At 38.3% G+C, this 19,716-nt stretch overlaps 1 protein-coding gene across 1 annotated transcript; it reads right to left on the reverse strand.

The window, feature by feature from the left end:
• Positions 1-12,773: 12,773 nt before the first annotated feature.
• LOC114526170 (potassium voltage-gated channel subfamily C member 1-like) lies at positions 12,774-17,924 on the reverse strand. Its single transcript, XM_028547692.1, has 2 exons — positions 16,599-17,924; positions 12,774-14,840 (listed from the first exon to the last, which is right to left on the reverse strand). Exons 1-2 carry the CDS (start codon positions 17,304-17,306, stop codon positions 13,815-13,817), a joined length of 1,734 nt encoding a protein of 577 aa, XP_028403493.1. The 5' UTR covers positions 17,307-17,924; the 3' UTR covers positions 12,774-13,814.
• Between the last annotated feature and the right edge of the window lie 1,792 nt (positions 17,925-19,716).

The following is a 19,716-nucleotide window of genomic DNA, read 5'->3' on the forward strand; positions in this document are numbered from 1 at the left end:
CGCTGAAATATTTCGATCTAAATATATGGCTTAATTTTCAGCGGAAGTACATTTTTTAATGCACAAAATGCAGTTTCAGTCATTTACAAGATGTATGAGAGTATTTCTAAATTTTGGCTTATCCACAACAACCGGCCCCTGATGTATAAAATAACTCTTATTTCAATATCAGTAACTAATTCACTCATTTACATTTACAAGTATAAACGGCATAAATCGAAGCGGGAATTCCTTTTAAACCCTATTCTCCCTAAGAAACGCAGCTCTAGGTCGCCAAGACTAAAATAACTTACTAGTTTACATGGGAATACACATGTGGCCGGTTGTATCAAGCCCGTTTAGCTTAAACGGTGGTTAAGTTCAAAATAGAAAGCAAGTCTATCGTTTTATTCAACTAGCAAACTAAATGTTTTCAACCTTAATACGAAGACACTGCTTACAATTACATAATTTTTATTCAGTGTATAATATTCAAGTTGACTCATTCAAGAGATGTAAAAGTGTTATTTAATTTTGACGGGCTTGATACAACCGGCCCGAGGTAAGAAACAAGAAAAAAACCGTCTAGAAACCTTAATTTCATCAGTTCCATCTGAGAAGGGAAGCGAATATAAGGGCATATCTATTAATGTTGAGTTGACAAGTTTTCGAGAAAAGTTTCCAAGTATCTTACACTGAGAAAAATGCTGATTTTGAGGGTCGAAGGCGACGACAGGAACGAATTTACTGAGAATACGGACTGATTTACTGAGACTGCATGATTACAAAACTCGTTTCGTAAGAAGTCAACCACTATTAGCGTTGCCCATCAGAAGATGTGCACAGTGCACGATAAATGATCGCTTATTAGCTGGTTTTATACCAATATGATCCGCCACACGTGCATGATTAAAGTTGTTATTTTAGAATGAAGAGGAATATTTTTCAAAATGAAAGAAATAAACAAGTAAATCAAATCCACAAGTTTCCATCGATGTACCCAATCAAGGATGCGGATGATATATCTGATGGCAGAAATATTCCAGCAACCCTCATTATTCTCCATTCGCTGGCGAGCAAATTAAAAGATTATCAAGTTAATCAGCAAAGTAAATTCAACCCATCAGCCCCCATCAGCCCCCATCAGCCCCCATCTACCCACACAACCCTTGTGGGGAAGATACACCTGACAGATGTAACCTACTATCAACCCTCGGTAACTCTTCATAATCCTTTAAAAATCAGTTACGAAATTGCCGCATCAATCAGAGAAGTAAATTTTATCAACCTGAAGCGACCCTTTTTGGGAAGGGTTAGTTTCAGTCACCCCCCCCTCGACCAAGTACACCAGGAGTATGTTAACAAAACGTCGACCGAAATCCAAGGGCAAAAATTGTAGGAAGTAGGAACCATTTACGCTTGGTAAGACTGCATGATCATGTCGACATGAGTAACATTTTACAAAAATACGTTTCCTGTTCGTACAAGATTCAAGTTAGAATAAGTTACCAAAATACGAACTTAAATTGGAGAGCCAATGCTTTTAAAGGTCAAAAGAAGGAACTCTCGTCAAACCTGAATAAAATTGATTGACTCGTTGAGAAAAATTCATCTAGTTATGTTCCACGCATAATTCTTTCTAATACCACGTCACTTCTCCCAAAAATTGTAGAAGCTTACGAAATCGGGTTGACATTGTCTTCATAACTGAGACATGGTTTAAAGATACCATATGTGACTCTGTCGTCGACATTCCAGGGTTTAACGTTTTTAGGAAGGACAGGGAATCTTCGCAGTACGATGGTGTTTGTATCTACCCTAAGCAAGGAATGACATACGACATTCCTGAAAACCTGCAATGGTGCAGCATACATGAATCATTTTCTTGAGACTTCAATCCACCGTTGAATATCCTAATTTATTATATTCATTTCGAAAACAACTGTGCTTCTTGCAATCTGCATGGTTAAATATAATGTGATTAATTCCCAAATCGCACTATTTTTGAGCATTAATCACATCATTTATAAGCCAATAAGATTGAAGCTCTGCACCACAATAACCAATCAGATTTAGTATTTCAATGTAACTATTCAATCAAATTACAGCGAAGAATGGCACAAAAATTTATTATTTTGAATTTTTAAATCCCCCGCAAAATTTCTAGGCAAAAATAGATGAAAATTGCTCGCATTTTACACCGTTTACGGTTCTTTCAACGTAATAAATCGTTTTGAACTTGTTTACTTTTTGTATGATTTCAAATTAATATAATAAAGTGGAAACTGCACTTCTTGTTAGCAACTATTTATTTTCAATACATTTTGTCACATCTTACGCTATCTAAGATTGTTTTTTGACTAAATTTTTAATGAACCTTAGTCCTTCCCTTCGTAAAACTGTGTGACACCAAAAAAATATGAGAGAGTTCAAAGTTGAATTCAACATAATTAAAAGGGTCGAAAATTTCCTAAGTGTCATTACAAGGAAATTTACTTCAGTGTTTAATAAACCGAACAATGTGATTCCTGGCAGGCAACAAACGTAACTCGTAAATACAACAAGGAAACATGATTTGGCTATCTTGACCTGCTTCAGAAATCGTGCTTTCTTTCCCATGTTTTTCGTCTCGCAAGTAGGAGCAGGCAATTGTTTTTTTCTAATAACTTCCAAAAAAATTCTTGAATGAACAAATGCAGTCAAAATAAGGAAAGAAATCATGTTTACAGAGTAGAATAACTTATTCGCCCTGTCTCCTGAGAAAAGGTTGCCACCAATATAAAAAAAAGTTTCCAAACTTGAGATGACAATAAAGCAATTCAAAAGCCTTCTCTTGGTCACTTTGGCTTCGTGGAAAAAGGGATACAGAACACCGAAATACCTTTCAAAATTCATCATCGACATCGCCGCCATTGAATAGTAAAACGTGAGAGACCCGACTGTTTTTGCAAGAAAAGTTATCACACAAGATGACTTTCCGGAAAGTTCATACCCTAAAAGTACAGCGCCCAATGTCATGAAGAAAATCCCGTTTGCAAGGTCCACCATGGATTGTATCATGATGAGAAAGTTGGATTTAATTTTTCTCAATTTACGAGACTTCCAAATAGTTGCCACCGTGACACCGTTGAGGAATACGGTAGTAAATATCAGACAGAGATTCATCAAAAGTGCAAATACGTATAGCATGACGCTCCTTTTGTCAGGAATTTTGATAACCACATTTAGTTTTGCCTCAACGATGTGACAAGTATCGACAACTACGTGTCCAGCCGTTGAATTCATTTTCATTTGGGCGCGAACTGAACTCTTTATTGCAGATCTTGTGTCTTTCTGAAAGGTACAAAGTATGACTGCGAGACAATCTTCCTTTCACCTGGCCAACAACGAGATTTTACTCTCGTTATGGAGTATAAAAAACAGTATATGGGTTTTTATGTGATAAGGAGCCGGTTTATTCTTTATAATTAAGCGGTTTTTCATTGAAAAATATCTTTATTAAATGCCGCGTATTGTTTTTTCATTGAGAAGGCATCCTCATTAAATGCTCAATATTGTTCTTGCTTTCATAGTTTCATCTTTTATAATGGACATTTATAAGTAGCAATCTATATGTACATTAATCAGCCGCAAAATATATTTTTTCAACTTAATTTGTATGATCTTGAATTTTTGTCAAAATCCATACTATCGAAATAGGATGGATGCTATATAGTTGTAAAGATGGAAGTTAAATGTTTATAATATCCTACTGATCACCATTTCCATACTATATATGCATAGATATAGTATAGAAACAGTAGGGGTATAGCATATTTCCATTGTATATGGATTTTGAAAAAATTACCAGCGAGATACAGGATTTGCCGGGGAATTTGGCGAATAATTCGGGTTAATGGTGCAGTAAAAAATAGCTAATAATCATGAATCCTTTCCCTATTCTTATCTAAGCTCTTCTAATTCTACGTGATCGATCAAAGAGGACGATTTGAATGTATTCAATTTGTAGCTGAACAAAAACTTCCCAACGGATGTGGTATGATAACTGCCAAAAAAACTTCACGTTTTGACGTACCTGAATACATTTGTAGGTAATGTCATAATACGAAAGGCCCTAAAAGTAAGCCTAGCTCACCTTGATGCACTTATTGCACTTAACACGCACACATATCACTCGTGAGAGTTTTGAAGTACACGTTTGCGAGGATAAAGCGAGATATTTTGTCATTCGTCCTCAATTTCATGACACGATTAACAAAAAACCTCTTTCCTAGCCATCGGAGCCGTAGCTAAAAGCTTAATTAGGCGAAGGTGTGCAAGTGCACCAGTGAACCTGTGTATTTTGTACATGCAAGAACATTCTTAACGTATTATTTGATGTACCGGGGTAGGGATTGTCAAGAAGATAATAATTTTGTAATTATATGTTATTGACATTTACCGGCGACTCAAGTAAACTAAAATGAGCAGATTCCGAATTGTAAGACAAAGTACAAAGTAATCAAGTGAAGTAGACAAATGTAACAGATCATATTCATTGCAGATCAAATCTTGAAATCTTTAAACGATCGTATTTAGTTGTGATTCGTTGTCATTAACTCGTAACTCTTATACATGCAAAAAGACAAAATATAATAAAAAATGAATTACAATGGCTTACCCCGGATTAAGATAGAGTTGTCGTGTGATCGGGTTTAGATAAAGTTGAATTGCGATCGGCTTTAGATAAAGTTGAATTGCGATCGGGTTTAGATAGAGTTGTATTGAGATCGGGTTTAGATAGAGTTGTATATATTGCGATCGGGTTTAGATAGAGTTTTCTTGTGATCGGGTTTAGATAGAGTTGTATTGTGATCGGGTTTAGATAGAGTTGTATTGCGATCGGGTTTAGATAGAGTTGTATTGTGATCGGGTTTAGATAGAGTTGTATTGCGATCCGGTTTAGATAGAGTTGTATTGTGATCGGGTTTAGATAGAGTTGTCGTGTGATCGGGTTTAGATAGAGTTGTATTGCGATCCGGTTTAGATAGAGTTGTATTGCGATCGGGTTTAGATAGAGTTGTCGTGTGATCGGGTTTAGATAGAGTTGTCTTGTTATCGGGTTTAGATAGAGTTGTCGTGTGATCGGGTTTAGATAGAGTTGTTGTGTTATCGGGTTTAGATAAAGTTGTCGTGTGATCAGGTTTAGATAGAGTTGTCGTGTGATCGGGTTTAGATAGAGTTGTCTTGTGATCGGGTTTACATAGAGTTGTATTGCGATCGGGTTTAGATAAAGTTGTCTTGTGATCGGGTTTAGATAGAGTTGTCTTGTGATCGGGTTTAGATAGAGTTGTCGTGTGATCGGGTTTAGAAAGAGTTGTCTTGTGATCGGGTTTAGATAGAGTTGTCGTGTGATCGGGTTTAGATAGAGTTGTCTTATCTGTCGACGTGACATACGACTGAAAAAAAGCTTCATTCTTTTCTTATATGCGGCGCTTTTTCAGTTGTGATTTTTGCCTAATTATTTTATTGATTAAATTGTAACTAGCTATAAAAAACTTGGTGTTTGGTTTATTCTCAGGTTTTTCTTTCTAATTAGAGTTGCCTAAACAAGTGTCGAGCCTGTTTCCCACAAAGCGGAACGTGGAGCGCGGTGCGAAATTCTTTGTTTGTTTTTCTCACATTCTGCATGAAAGCCCGTAGACAATGACAAATTCCGCTTCGACCGCAAAGTTCCGCGTTGTCGAAAATAGGCGTAAGTTAAAGTTATTTTGTTGAAGTTATTACATGAAGTTATTTCGTATCAGTTTATTATTTAATATCTAAATAAAAAAATGCGCAATAAGACAAATCTTTTCCATTTGTTCCCTTGGCTTTTTCAAAGGTTGAATATAACCAGGGGGCAACGTGAAAGCGTTTTCAAACAAGATGCTTTAACCACCTCAGTGTTCTGCAAGCCCATAGCTCATAGCTGCCTTTTATAATCCTCCTTCCATCGAAGTCATACTGAGAGACCTATTAGAATTTTGCAGTTTCTGCGTCTTCTTCGCGTTTGCAGCAGAGATTCCAGTCAAAATGAGAACATTTTGGTGCATGGAGCGTGCCTATCCCTCCTCACTGATCGCAACATTGCTTTATTTAATCCTCCATCCTTCCCACATAAAAGAGAGACTGCTTTTCATTTAAGTCAGTCTACCGTTATATAGTAATATGGTTCACTATGTTTACATCGTAATGCAATGAAGCTATTTTGCAAAATCAGGCTTCCCGAGTTACTGGATTTTTATAGCCTGCATATGCATGGCGTCTTTTGGATCGGCAACATGATAACATTTCAATTTGTTTGGATCGGATGAACTGATTTTTTGTTTCCTATTGGCCTATATTTTTATCACTGTTATTTGCTCTACCATGTTTACTTCCATAATCATACTAACTCTCCTGACGAAGGCTCTTTTGTCTATTCTTTATTGGGCAGTTTTTGTACTAAATTAATTCAATGTGACTCAGAAGAATTATAAGGATTTTGACTATTACGTGCATGCGTATGAGAAACGCGTAAGTGGAAAGCAGCCATAACCCTTAAACCTTTCACTCTAATGGTTGTTTAGGGGAGATCATCCTACTTGGCAATAGACATTCTTATAACGACGTCAAACACCGAAAGTCTGACATTCCACGGAGATTGGTTCGTTAGTTTGGCGCAGGCATGCAGGCATGCATGCCGTTATGCCTGCATGCCGTTAAACTTTGTGTAACATCTGACATTCTGCGTTTAAGGTCATGATGAAAAAGGTGTACACGTATTAACATGATGACCAAGGTTTGGTGCAATATACTATACGCATCATATTTTATCTATGGACGCCTACATATTTATTATTAGACTTTTATCGAACAAAAATTAAAAAGAGAATTGTTTCTGTTCCTAGGAAACCACAAGACAATTACACATGACAATGACCGGCTGAAAGGGGAAGACGTGAATACGTTTTGTTATCGCGTCAGCTTAGACAATGCAAGAAGATTAGGCCATTGAAATTAGATTGAAATTTTCCGCTTTACCGATTCGTTAATCAATAAACGGGATGTTGTGTAAATAGCGAACCAATATCAGCTTTGCAAATCATATGACTGCGTTGTTGTTTGAATGCTTTTCGACCTACAGGATTCAGTTTAAGCATTTCCTTTCGATTCTTATACGTGTCTGGTTAAAAATCCTGTTTGAATTAACGTTTGAAGTTTTATTGAAAGCCATTTGACGAGCCCAGCATCAAATCTAAAGAAAATACTGAGCCAGTGCAACTTGGAGTTTTATATATATCAGGTATACAAACTAAACTATTAATCGATATGAGTCTAGCATTTCAAGTTAAATGACTTGTATGCATGTAGCCTGCATTTTTAAAGTGTAGTAAACTAATATTGTACGGAATACACAACTGACAACACAACACACTCTGCAAACCATACAATATAACTAGATAATTATTAAAGTATTTAATTGCTTGGCTTTTGCGAAGTGATATTGCTCGGTTATACAGCACGCAATACACATGCATGCAACACAGGTACTCTGCAAACCAAACAACAGCAATTATAACGTATATAATATTTGTCTTGGCTTTTGAGAAGTGATTTCTGAGTTACTTCTATTTGCCATGTGGACTGAGTGTTTGACTGTTTGTTGTTGGATTAACAAACAAATTAATTTAACCCGGCTTAATCCGGACAAAGTGGTTGAGTTTAGCCCGTTTTGGGCGACTCTTTATGATCAGTTATGATATGAACATAATTGATGAATCGGGAAAGAAAGAAATTGCATGGAGAGACTCCGATTGGAGATCAGAAATGGGAGTTGAACACAAGTTGGCCGCAATGAAGCGACAATAATACAAGCGCTGTTGTTTTGACGCATGCCAGTCGAGTGCCAGTCGAGTGAATTACTTCACGATAAGTTTGCATGTAATATATATGAAGTGCGGATATTGGCCATTTACAACTTGATTGTTAAATTGGGAACAGCAAAGAGGAAAAGGAAAGGTTGCGGAAGCAGTACAACTTCTGTTTGCAATAATTTCTACGAATATTAAAAGCTTTGCTTATTAGGAACTCGTAGCTTCCGGATGCGACTCAAAACAGCGATGATGATTTACCCTAAATGCATGTGTATATCGCATCCGTTACTGCCTGTGGTAAAAATTCAGAGCCAAAATGTTTTAGTAATTTCGAACGACAATTTCAGAATCTTTTTCTAAAGTTTGAACAGCATCAGAACACAATGAGAACATGTTTATCACAGTTCAAGCATAACAAAGCAGCATGAAGCTCTATGTACTTATAATATAATTTATTATATGTGTATAGAGATTTATGCACAGGAAAATGATGAAATAAAAATCATATTTCACTGTGTAAATTAATTTCATGCAATTTGATTGGACGTACGATGTTTTTCACGTGTGAAAAAATGCCATACACGATTTTTGATTGGACGTACGATATTCTTTACACGTGAAAAATTGTCGTATGTCATTTTGGCGGCAAATGTCAATATGTCAATTGTCGTATGTCAATTGTCGTATGTCATTTTGGCGGCATTGTCGTATGTCAAGATGGCGTCGAAATATAGGAGTGAAATTCAAAACATAATTCTCATATTCACGATATTTTTACATTCAGCACATTCTCAAATCTTTCGGAAAGAATATCTAACTGCTATTGAACAAAATTACAAAGAGACTGGACGGTAATAAATATGCTTTGATGGATAAAGTTTCGATTTTGTTTCTCGCTGTGTTTTTGTATATTAAAAGTGTGCCGTTGTCAAATTGATCTCTATACACATTTAATAAACAAATTACTTCATGGTTGGCTCGTTTGTACGATTTTTATTATGCACTCGTTGCGAAGGATCGCAAACTCACTCGTTCGCTGCGCTCACTCGTTCGTTTTGCGATCCTTCACAACTCGTGCATAAAAATCGTACGCACTCGCCAACCATGAAGTAATCTCTATGTATACTTATCTTTTCCATAATTCCATTACTGTCTATTTTTACCAATATTCATTATCATAAGGCAGGAATGTAGCTTAACACGATGTAAATAATAAAAGCTGACTGTTTGAAGAAGCCCGCGATCTTTGGTTTACTATAATTAATCCATCACTTTTGCAACTGCTCTGAGCATCATTTCCTGACCTTCGCAGTCGAAGCTTATTAAAAAATATTTTCCCTATAGTATTACTGTATTAGTTAGTTAATAGTACTTCATCTTAAGTCTGTTGTTGTACAGCATCCAAATTCTAAAAGGCTTTTTAAGCTTTGCAGATAATGTATTGTTTTGTTACACTGTAAGTTGTACCAGGTGATAAAATTTGCAAATAACTACCTCAAATAAGCAGTTCGCATGTCCAAGCCGGTGAAATACAGATTACACATAGGTACAGTTGAATGAGGTAATTTCAAACGGAAATAGCTGACAAGCTTACGTCGATTCAAGAACATAATTATGAATAATTTATTAACCCGTCTTTATATCTGTGACTTTGTAATCTATAAATTTGACATCGCTATTTTGGAAAAATCGCTTTAGCCACTTTCGTGCAATAATCTGAGGTGATTTACCTACCAGAGCCAGAATTTAATTACCTTTGTATACTAAAATATTATTGCTCTAGAGAGTAAATGGTTGGAATTGACACAGACATATTCAGTATATTGCCGTTTTCTCGTTTCCTGTGCAATTTCATAAAACAACATTTTTGTATTGTACTCCTATAAATTCTTATTATTGAATATTTTGTTAGCTGAGCTCCGTTGAACTTTTGTTCTGCGAGATATATTCATGATCATGATGAATCTAATTGGATGGTGGAAACCGAAACATAATATTCTAAAATCTAAATCTTTGGATGAAATTGACGAAATTGCAAGTGGAAAGATTTTCAAGATTCGTTACTTGGGCTGTTCCCATTTGGAGCCAAATGAAGAATGTGATTTCAACACAGCTGCGGATGGCATTTTACTAAATCTTACACCAAGTATTGCAAGGAAAATGCCTACTTTAGAGCTTTTTATTGATTCCCAATCTTTAACAATAATTGACAAAAATTCAGCAAATGGTATCCTCCTTGAAACACAACTCGCGGATATAAGAGAAATATTTTATCGAAAGAAAGATTGTAATTACGGAAAGATTTGCATATTTGTCGCCAGACATACGGGATTAAGCTCTGGACTAAAAGCTCATGTACTGTATTGCGATTCATTTAACATGGCGGAAGAAGTCTTCAACACATTCTCAAATGCATTTAAAGTATTCAGTCAAGATGATGGCAAACACTCAAAGTAGTATTGAACAAGAAATATTGCAAACACATTATTATGAGGGACTTATTCGTCAACCCAAATTTAAACTGGGCGCAGAGGACGCTAATGAATTTAATGATGAAATAAATTAGATCACAATCTTTAGGCCTAATTTAAATAGAACTTGTTAAATTTCCCAATTATTTTTTTAAGAAGTCAAGTTTTTAACTTTTCAACTTGCATAAATTTCTCCGATATATTATTTGTACTCTTCATGTCTTCTCTCAACACATTGTAGGGTTATTATCATAATACACGAGATACTGGGTGTATCTTATAATCGATCATAGATGACGGAAAACCTTTACTCAATATTCATACCGCTGGGTTGGCCTTGAGAACTGCAGGGGTTCTGGTTGCAGGCAAATGTAGCAGCCACTGATCGGTCTACATGTTTCTATACTGATATTTGCGTAAGCGTCAAAATCATGAATAACCCCCCGTCCGGTGTTTGCAAATTCGTTGCTTCAGTTGATGAGCAATCAAGGCTCACATTCAAGTGCCGCAAAACCATTTAAAAAGGGGAGGAATTGAAAAAAGGTCACTTCTCATATAGAAATATATCACATTTACCCCCATATATTAGCAAAGACTGTGAAACTCACTGAATTACTTTACGTAATTATTAATTGCAACTGCAATGAAATATTTTGCTACATACAAATCTCTATTGAGTCTGAGATCATGTACTCCGGTACATGTATACATATTTACTTACCTACGTGTCTTCCTACTTATTCACCTACCTACCTACCTACCTACCTACCTACCTACCTACCTACCTACCTACCTACCTACCTGCCTACAAGCTATTCACCTATAGTACCTACCTATTAACCTATTTGACTGCCTACTTACCTACCAGCCCTGCTGTCGGCCTATTTGCCCACATGCCTGCCTGGCCACCTGACTGGATACCTGACTGTCTGCCTGACTACATGCCTAGCTGAGTGCCTGCATGGATACCATACTGCCTGCCTGCCTAGCTGAGTGCCTGCATGGATGCCTGACTGCTTGCCTAGCTGTGTGCCTGCATGGATACCTGAATGCCTGCCTAGCTGAATGCCTGCATGGGTACCTGACTGCCTGCCTGCCTAGCTGAGTGCTTAAATGGATACCTGACTGCTTGCCTAGCTGAGTGCCTGCATGGATACTTGATTGCTTGCCTAGCTGAGTGCCTGCATGGATGCCTGACTGCCTGCCTAGCTGAGTGCCTGCATGGATGCCTGACTGCCTGCCTAGCTGAGTGCCTGCATGGATACCTTACTGATTGACTGCTTAGCTGAGTGCCTGCATGGATGCCTGACTGCATGCCTAGCTGAGTGCCTGCATGGATGCCTGACTGCCTGCTTAGCTGAGTGCCTGCATGGATGCCTGACTGCCTGCCTAGCTGAGTGCCTGCATGGATGCCTGATTGCCGGCCTAGTTGAGTGCCTGCATGGATACCTGACTGAATGCCGGCCTAGCTGAGTGCCTGCATGGATGCCTGACTGACTGCCTAGCTGAGCGCCTGCATGGATACCTGACTGACTGCCTAGCTGAGTGCCTGCATGGATACCTGACTGCCTGCCTAGCTGAGTGCCTGGATGGATACCTGACTGCCTGCCTGCCTAGCTGAGTGCTTAAATGGATACCTGACTGCTTGCCTAGCTGAGTGCCTGCATTGATACCTGACTGCCTGCCTAGCTGAGTGCCTGCATGGATGCCTGATTGCCTGCCTAGTTGAGTGCCTGCATGGATACCTGACTGACTGCCGGCCTAGCTGAGTGCCTGCATGGATGCCTGACTGACTGCCTAGCTGAGTGCCTGCATATTGATGCCTGACTGCCTGTCTGCCTAGCTGAGTGCCTGCATGGATGCCTGACTGACTGCCTAGCTGAGTGCCTGCATATTGATGCCTGACTGCCTGTCTGCCTAGCTGAGTGCTTGCATGGATACCTGACTGCTTGCCTAGCTGAGTGCCTGACTGCCTGCCTAGCTGAGTGCCTGCATGGATACCTGATTGCCTGCCTAGCTGAGTGCCTGCATGGATGCCTGACTGCCTGCCTAGCTGAGTGCCTGCATGGATACCTGACTGATTGCCTGCTTAGCTGAATGCCTGCATGGATGCCTGACTGACTGCCTAGCTGAGTGCCTGCATGGATACCTGACTGACTGCCTAGCTGAGTGCCTGCATGGATACCTGACTGACTGCCTAGCTGAGTGCCTGCATGGATACCTGACTGACTGACTGCCTAGCTGAGTGCCTGCATGGATGCCTGACTGACTGCCTGCCTAGCTGAGTGCCTGCATGGATGCCTGACTGCCTACGTACATAAGCAAACTCCTATAAAAAGGTTTTAGTTCCAATTCACAGATTTTAAATAATTTTTATACATTTCAGGAGCATATAGCTGTCCTACTAGACACTTGTAAATAAAGCAAAAATTAATAGAATAGCACACAACCTTTATGAAAATGTTAGAGCGAGAATAAAACAATGCAATTGCTGAAAAGTATTTATTGGAAAAATTTATGTAATTTTGTTATTTATTTATTTATTTATCGACAAAATGGTACCTTGTTAAGAAGACTGATGCGATTTATTTTTGTACTAACTACGTCATTGGGCTATTTGAACTCGATCTTATAAATCGTGAATCCAATGTCCTTGCGTCTTTTCTTTTATTTCAAACGAGGCAGTAAACGTGACGTAATTATCGAAGGTCAAATGTAATTATAGGCTTATAGCTAACACAAGACAGACAGTGAATATGGAAAAGTAACTGTTAAACAGCTAACAAAACGAGGTGAATGATCTTAGAAATAATTGATCTTAGAAATAATCATGAATTAGCCTTTTCTTAATTCATCTTTGCTTGATCTTTCTATTGGTACTCTGAACACTAATAAAACCTGGCACGGGTACCAGTCGTGCCTTGTCAATAAATTGAGTGTACATGTAGTGTATGTAAACAAGGCTTAAATTATATTGTAGCGTAAGGCGCCTGCAGTATTTATATGGACTTTGCAGATGATTTCCTAAAATATCTAATTGATTATATCTTTTGTTCTTCCTTGTGAAACTAGTCGAACTTTGCAATTAGGTTCAGTAATAAGAGCGTAAATTGAAAGCGAAATAGAGGATAGTTTTCAACCGAGAAATGAATTTTCATTTCACAACTAGTCCAAGTCCTTTTTCGCCATTTTAGATAAATGAATAACGATCCTACAATGTATCACGAATGTTCAATATTGACCATGGATTTTAGCTGCTGCTTTAGCTATATAGAATATGCATCTCATGGTATTTATGGTAATGATACAGAAACCAAACCGAGATTTAATTTCTTGATCTATCCCTCGATATATTATTAAGGCTATGACTCTGGGTTTGGAAACTTTTCGTACAAGAGCGTTCTAATTATGGAGCGTCGAACCCTGGCAAAAGTTGCCTACACAAATCATGCACTACATTTCAAAACTTTACTTTTGCTCAAATGATTCACTCTACTTCGGGTAAAACAGGTACCCTTGGCATCAATGACCTTCTCTTGGACATGGTTACCCCAGGAGGATGTGTGGTAACGGGTGGTGTTTCTGAACTAGCTCCAAACAGATGACTTTCTCGTCGGCTTAATCGCCTTGGTAACGAGTTACTTCTCTCATCAATAATTTGAATACTACACAGCTGTTTGTCAGCTTCGTCAGCCTTACTAATGGAACATCGGACGGGGGGAGCAATGCTTCCCCGGTCACTGAAAACCAAATCAGTTTTAAGCGCATTGTCAGCGTTTACCAAGATTCTTCTTCGCTTTTTAGGCAACTTTAGTCTGGCTTGAGCATGTGAGTAATAAAGCGAAAAGTTGTTTACGATAACTGGTACAGGTAATGCGATCATAAGTACACCACATATAGCACAAAATGATCCCACAATCTTACCCTGGATTGTGACAGGGACTACGTCGCCGTAACCGACGGTTGTCATCGTCACAATGGCCCACCATCCAGCTGCGGGAATACTGGTGAACTTAGAGTTTGGAACATCTTTCTCGCAGTAATAGATCAGGCTTGAGAATATTACCACGCCAATCAAGAGGAAGAACACGAGTAGTATAAGCTCTCTTACGCTAGCTTTCAATGTATGACCTAATATTTGAAGGTCAGTCGAGTGCCTTGATAACTTGAAGATCCGAAATATTCGAATCAAGCGGAGAACAAGTAGGATTTCCACCTGAGCATTACCGTTTGATGATTCTTTACTTGTATTGCTGCTGCTGATAGATAAGCTGATGTAGAAAGGGATAATTGCCAGAAAGTCAATCCAATTCATGATGTTTTTTAAGAATGACTTCTTGTCCGGGCAGAAAATAAGACGGACTGTCAATTCTATAGTAAACCAAGCAACGCAGATACCTTCGATGATTAGAAGTGATCTATATCTGTCGTCCTGACTGAAATACTCCAGCGACTCCAAGCAAACAATGACAACCGAGAGTATGATAAACATCAAGGACGTGTAGCCAATAATCTGAAAATATATAGCGTTTGGGCAGGGGTTATATAGATTGGATTAGAATTGGCGCGACATTTGGGTTACAGATTGGATTGGGCCCAAGCTCAGGGTCACAGATTGGAATGGGGTCAGAGTTAAGTTTACAGATTTGATTTGGGACAAGATTGAGGTGAGAAATTGGATCAGGTTAGCTTTGGGTTACAGATTGGACTGGGTTTATCATCAGCGTTGGTGACACTTACGTTGTTTATAAACCTCTCAGCTTAGACATTTTCACCTTTCCTTAAGATCACCAATTCTACGATGCGGAAATGACATGAAATCAGCCGAAATTGTTAAATACACAGTTGTAATTAGTTTTACATAGCTGTGACCATGTTTATCAAGAGAATTCCATAATTATTCCTGTTGCGAAACTGACAGAATGAAGACAGTATTACTTCGCATCCGCATCGTAGATTTCGTGTATCTTAAGGTCCATATTACAAAATGTTGCAACTTCATTGGGTTGTTACAACATGCAGCAACTTCATAGTTATGGTAATGTGCATTATGCTTCAAGTTTCTGCAACATTGAGCAACCATCGTTGCTTAATCCATTCGCATCTTATTGTTCGCCTTCAATTGCGACACTAAAGGCTGACGATGGTCTCCTAGGTCCATATTTAATAATTAGTTTTATTACATTTTGTCGGCAGTGCCCAACGTTTGCCGCAGATTAGAAAATACTGATGCAGAGCTTGAGGTAGCTGATCAAAGCATGCACCGCGACGACTGGGAATAAAAATTAACTGCGCAGTTTAACAACTACCTCAAAAACCATTTCTTCGCTGTTCGTCTAGCTCGATTAGGACTTGGTTGTTCGTTTCACCTCTTCAACCAGTCAACTGCACTTCGATGTACACGCGTTACCGTCCGAATGAAATGAAATATTACATATGCATGTAAATATTGCGATGCCGGATTACATATGAATTATTGACATTGTAGTACATACGCAGATAAAAAACCACAGATAAACGAATTTATTGAAATTCCATGTCAAATCATGCCGCATCGGAATTCAAAAAGCATTGCTGCAGCAAAATTTTCAAAAGATTCTCGAAAGGGGTAAATTTGGGGTAAAAAATATACCGAGTTTTAAGTGAATTATTTTCGACCATTCTGAACCTTAACATTTGTCTATCAGAGATGCCAGTTTATAATTCTCTTTAACTAACAATTTGGAATGCCAACGGCGTACGTTGCTTCAGTCCGAAAAAAAAATAAACCAGTGTTTCATTTTATACTTCGAAACTTTGTGCGCTTTATATACATGCACCCGCTATGGACTATAAAGATTAATTGATAATAATATAATATTAAACTGCAGTAATTGCAAAAATACCACTAATTCTTTAGATTAAAATATGCTCGAGCTCAACTGAGACCAAAAACTTTCATTCGTTTTCACAGGTTTAAAACGATGATCTGGTTTAGAGCTGAACTTCGTTAGACAAATTTAACATATTTTGAAATAAAAATCCATGCATAAAATCATATTGAAATCCCAAGATGGCTACATTTACAGCTGCCTGCCCATATATCTTGCAAAATTCCATGTCTTTCAGGTTCTTCTATAAGGCTATAAATTTTATTTTAACGTTTCTTTGCAGTTCATATTGCGTCATTGCTCCGAGGCAAACGTCGAACATTTCAGCATTTAAACTATTGCCGTCGCTTCTATATTTAGGCAAAATACTGGCTGACACATTCTACATTTTTTTTTCTCACCTTTGCGAGCCTTGAGGACTGTGGATCATCCATGAGAGACCAAATCTTCGGCTGATATCTTTCCCAACATCTCGGCCTGACATTCACATCTTCCTCGCACATGTCAAACGTGTCCTCGTCTTCAAAATCATTTTGAAATTCGATACCCTCAAAAGCTTTCAACGTGTCCTGAGCGTCCCTATGCTGTCGATATGTTAACCAGCAACAAGATTCGACTTGTTCGTCGTCAATTCCCCAAAAACCAAGTTCTTCCTCGTAAAGAGGCCCACAAACATCCAACGGTGCATGAAGCTTTCCTGTACGATAATAATTTAAAACTGCTGCAAACACCGCTGGATGGCGATCGAAGAAATATTCATCGCTTTCAGGGTCAAAATCAACCTGTGCTGTAGTCTCTGTAATCCACGATAATCTTGTATCAGGAATGTTTTTCAGAGTCGTTTTGTACGTCTCGTGAACCTGTCCGCCAACGTTAATTTTAACTCGTTGCTTTTGTGTCTTTATCATAGGCACATCATTTGATGTTTCAGAATTATCGCTTCCTCTGCCAGAATCCTCGCCCGAAGTGCATCGTTCTGAAATGTTACCTTTCTCGATAATTTCCTTTTTCTGCTCCGTTATTTCATCGGTATTTACTTTAACTGCTCGAGTGTTTTCTTCAGAACAACTTCGTATCTGTAACTCCATATCTTTGTCCGTGCTATTCATTACGTCTTGTTCTCAGTGTTTAAAATAATTCTAAACAAACCACGATTGACAGTATATAAGTCCTGAAAAAAGTGTTTATCCGTACAGCCTTCTGTCTTCTTGTGCCTTTTACGTAAACCCGAGTAAAAACCAAGGTAAACGAGATCTCCTGGGCAGTATGATCAAATGCCGTTGAAGCTGTAATATTCTGTCCAAATTTAATATGTTTTCAAACAAACGCTGTACGCTTCAAGGTTCGATCCCACGATTAAAGATCAAAGACATAATAATACATTTGCCGTTTCGGGTTTGTTCTTTAACCTTCCTGATATAATCTTTAAATATGTTATTCGTAATAAATTTGAGTAAAAGCGGTTAAAACCGTTATTTGGTGGTCGATAAATGCTGTTGAAGGCTAGAATATATTTTCCAAAAGAGCAGGTGTAAAATTTTAATTGACCGCAGACGAATGTACAGATAATTGAAACGAACGCATTTCGAAATAAAAATCTTCTGCCAGTGATGTTCTTTTGCTTTGTTTAATAGATTTCAACCAAACTCGATTCCTTCTCTTCAAATTCACCAGAATTCATTCGACGGTGGAATTTCAGTTTCCAGCAAATCGAAAATATTTATAATTCAAAGGCGACCGTTGCTCTAATTTCCATATAAAATCAACAGAATAGGATGACAAATTTCTCAAAGTCTTATAATATTTATTATGTTCAGTCTCGTCAGCCAATAGGAGACGCTTGCCACCAGACTGTACAAATGCACCTGCAGAGTGGATTATGAATATTTAAGCTTTTTTTTAAATTAATTCAAATTACATAACAAGGGACGATGTCTGTCTTGCGCCTTGGATTCTGTCCAATATGCGAAAATTTTAAGTAAAAACTAGGTAACTAAGACAACCGTGAAAGTCAATAAATTATATGACATGTATATATATATATATATATAATACGTCATTGATAGAAATTTGAAGTTTTGTAATTAATAATCTTTTCTAATTTTTATAATTTCGTAAGACACATCAAGAAAACTGCCCTGAAGTTTATTTATTAAAAGAATGAAATAATTCTGTTTCTATGTATAATTATGGGATACGTGCTTTAAATTAGCGAGATTCCCTCTAGAAAATACCTAATAACTTACGTTGATATCTTTTGCGGCAGAGAATTTAAAATATTTTATAATTTTTCCTGTTTTCAACTGCATGTCTGCCGTGAGTTGACGGGGGGAGTTTGCGAATTAAAGCTGCCTAAAAAGCGGGGAAGAATCTTGGTGAAACCGAGAATGCGCTTGAAACTGATTTGGTTTTCAGTGACCGGGGAAGTATTGCTCCCCCGTCTGATGTTCCATTAGTAGGCTGACAAAACTGACAAACATATAATGTAGTATTGAAATTAGCAATGCGAGAAGTAATTCGTTACCATGGCGATTAAGTCTGCGACAAAGTCATCTGTCTGCAGCGAATTCAGAATAAGACTTCACGCGCTCGCAGTAGCGAACCCAGCCATTGTGCATGCGGTTACTCTGTCTCCTTTGCTCCACTGAAAATACGTATCTTTAGTGCATTCACAAGCCGCAAATTTAGTCACAAAATCAGTTGTAGCTAACACTATAACACCTCAAGATTGTCCCCCCAAAAAATCCTCAAATTTTATTGGCAGAATTTTTTACTTATACCAAAATTCCTAGCAGTTTATGAAGTTGGAACTTTGAGAAAATATTTAAGTTCCTATATTTAATTTAAGTATCTCATAAACATGGGTCTGTTGAGATTCATTGCCCTATAAATGTTCTACAATTTTTATTTTGTACGGTCTAACCTGTGTACCTGTGTAAGAGTCCAACCAGTGTAGGGGGCTAACCTGGTATCAGGGCCTAACCTGGTGTAGGGGTCAACCTGGTGTAGGGTCTAACCTGGTGTAGGGGCCTAACCTGGTGTTTGGGTCTAACCTGGTGTAGGGGTCTAACCTGGTGTCGGGGTCTAACCTGGTGTAGGGGCCTAACCTGGTGTAAGGGCCTAACCTGGTGTAGGGGTCTAACCTGGTATCAGGGCCTAACCTGGTGTAAGTGTCTAACCTGGTGTAGGGTCTAACCTGGTGTAGGGTCCTAACCAGGTGTAGGGTCCTAACCAGGTGTAGGGGTCTAACCTAATGTAGGGGCCTAACCTGGTGTAGTGGCCTAATCTGGTGTAGGGGTCTAATCTGGTGTAGGGGCCTAATATGGTGTAGGGGCCTAACCTGGTGTCTGGGCCTAACCTGGTGTCGGGGTCTAACCAGGTGTATTCCTTTATGTCCGTGTTGTACATTTTGAATAGCGAGCTTAATACACACAAGAGTCTAGATCTAGAGATAGAACGCGAACAACAAGTTGGAAGGTATAAGAAACAAATTTATGTTGGATTACTGATATCAGCGGC

Source organism: Dendronephthya gigantea, unplaced genomic scaffold (genome assembly GCF_004324835.1).
Source record: "Dendronephthya gigantea isolate DGI-Jeju-01 unplaced genomic scaffold, DenGig_1.0 000037F, whole genome shotgun sequence".
NCBI classification, from domain to species: Eukaryota; Metazoa; Cnidaria; class Anthozoa; order Malacalcyonacea; family Nephtheidae; genus Dendronephthya; species Dendronephthya gigantea.

Coding starts and splice junctions, on each gene's coding strand:
- LOC114526170 (XM_028547692.1), bottom strand. CDS start 17,306: ATGAATAGCACGGACAAAGATATGGAGTTACAGATACGAAGTTGTTCT. Junction 14,841..16,598: donor AGTCCTCAAGGCTCGCAAAG/GTGAGAAAAAAA, acceptor ATATATTTTCAG/ATTATTGGCTACACGTCCTT.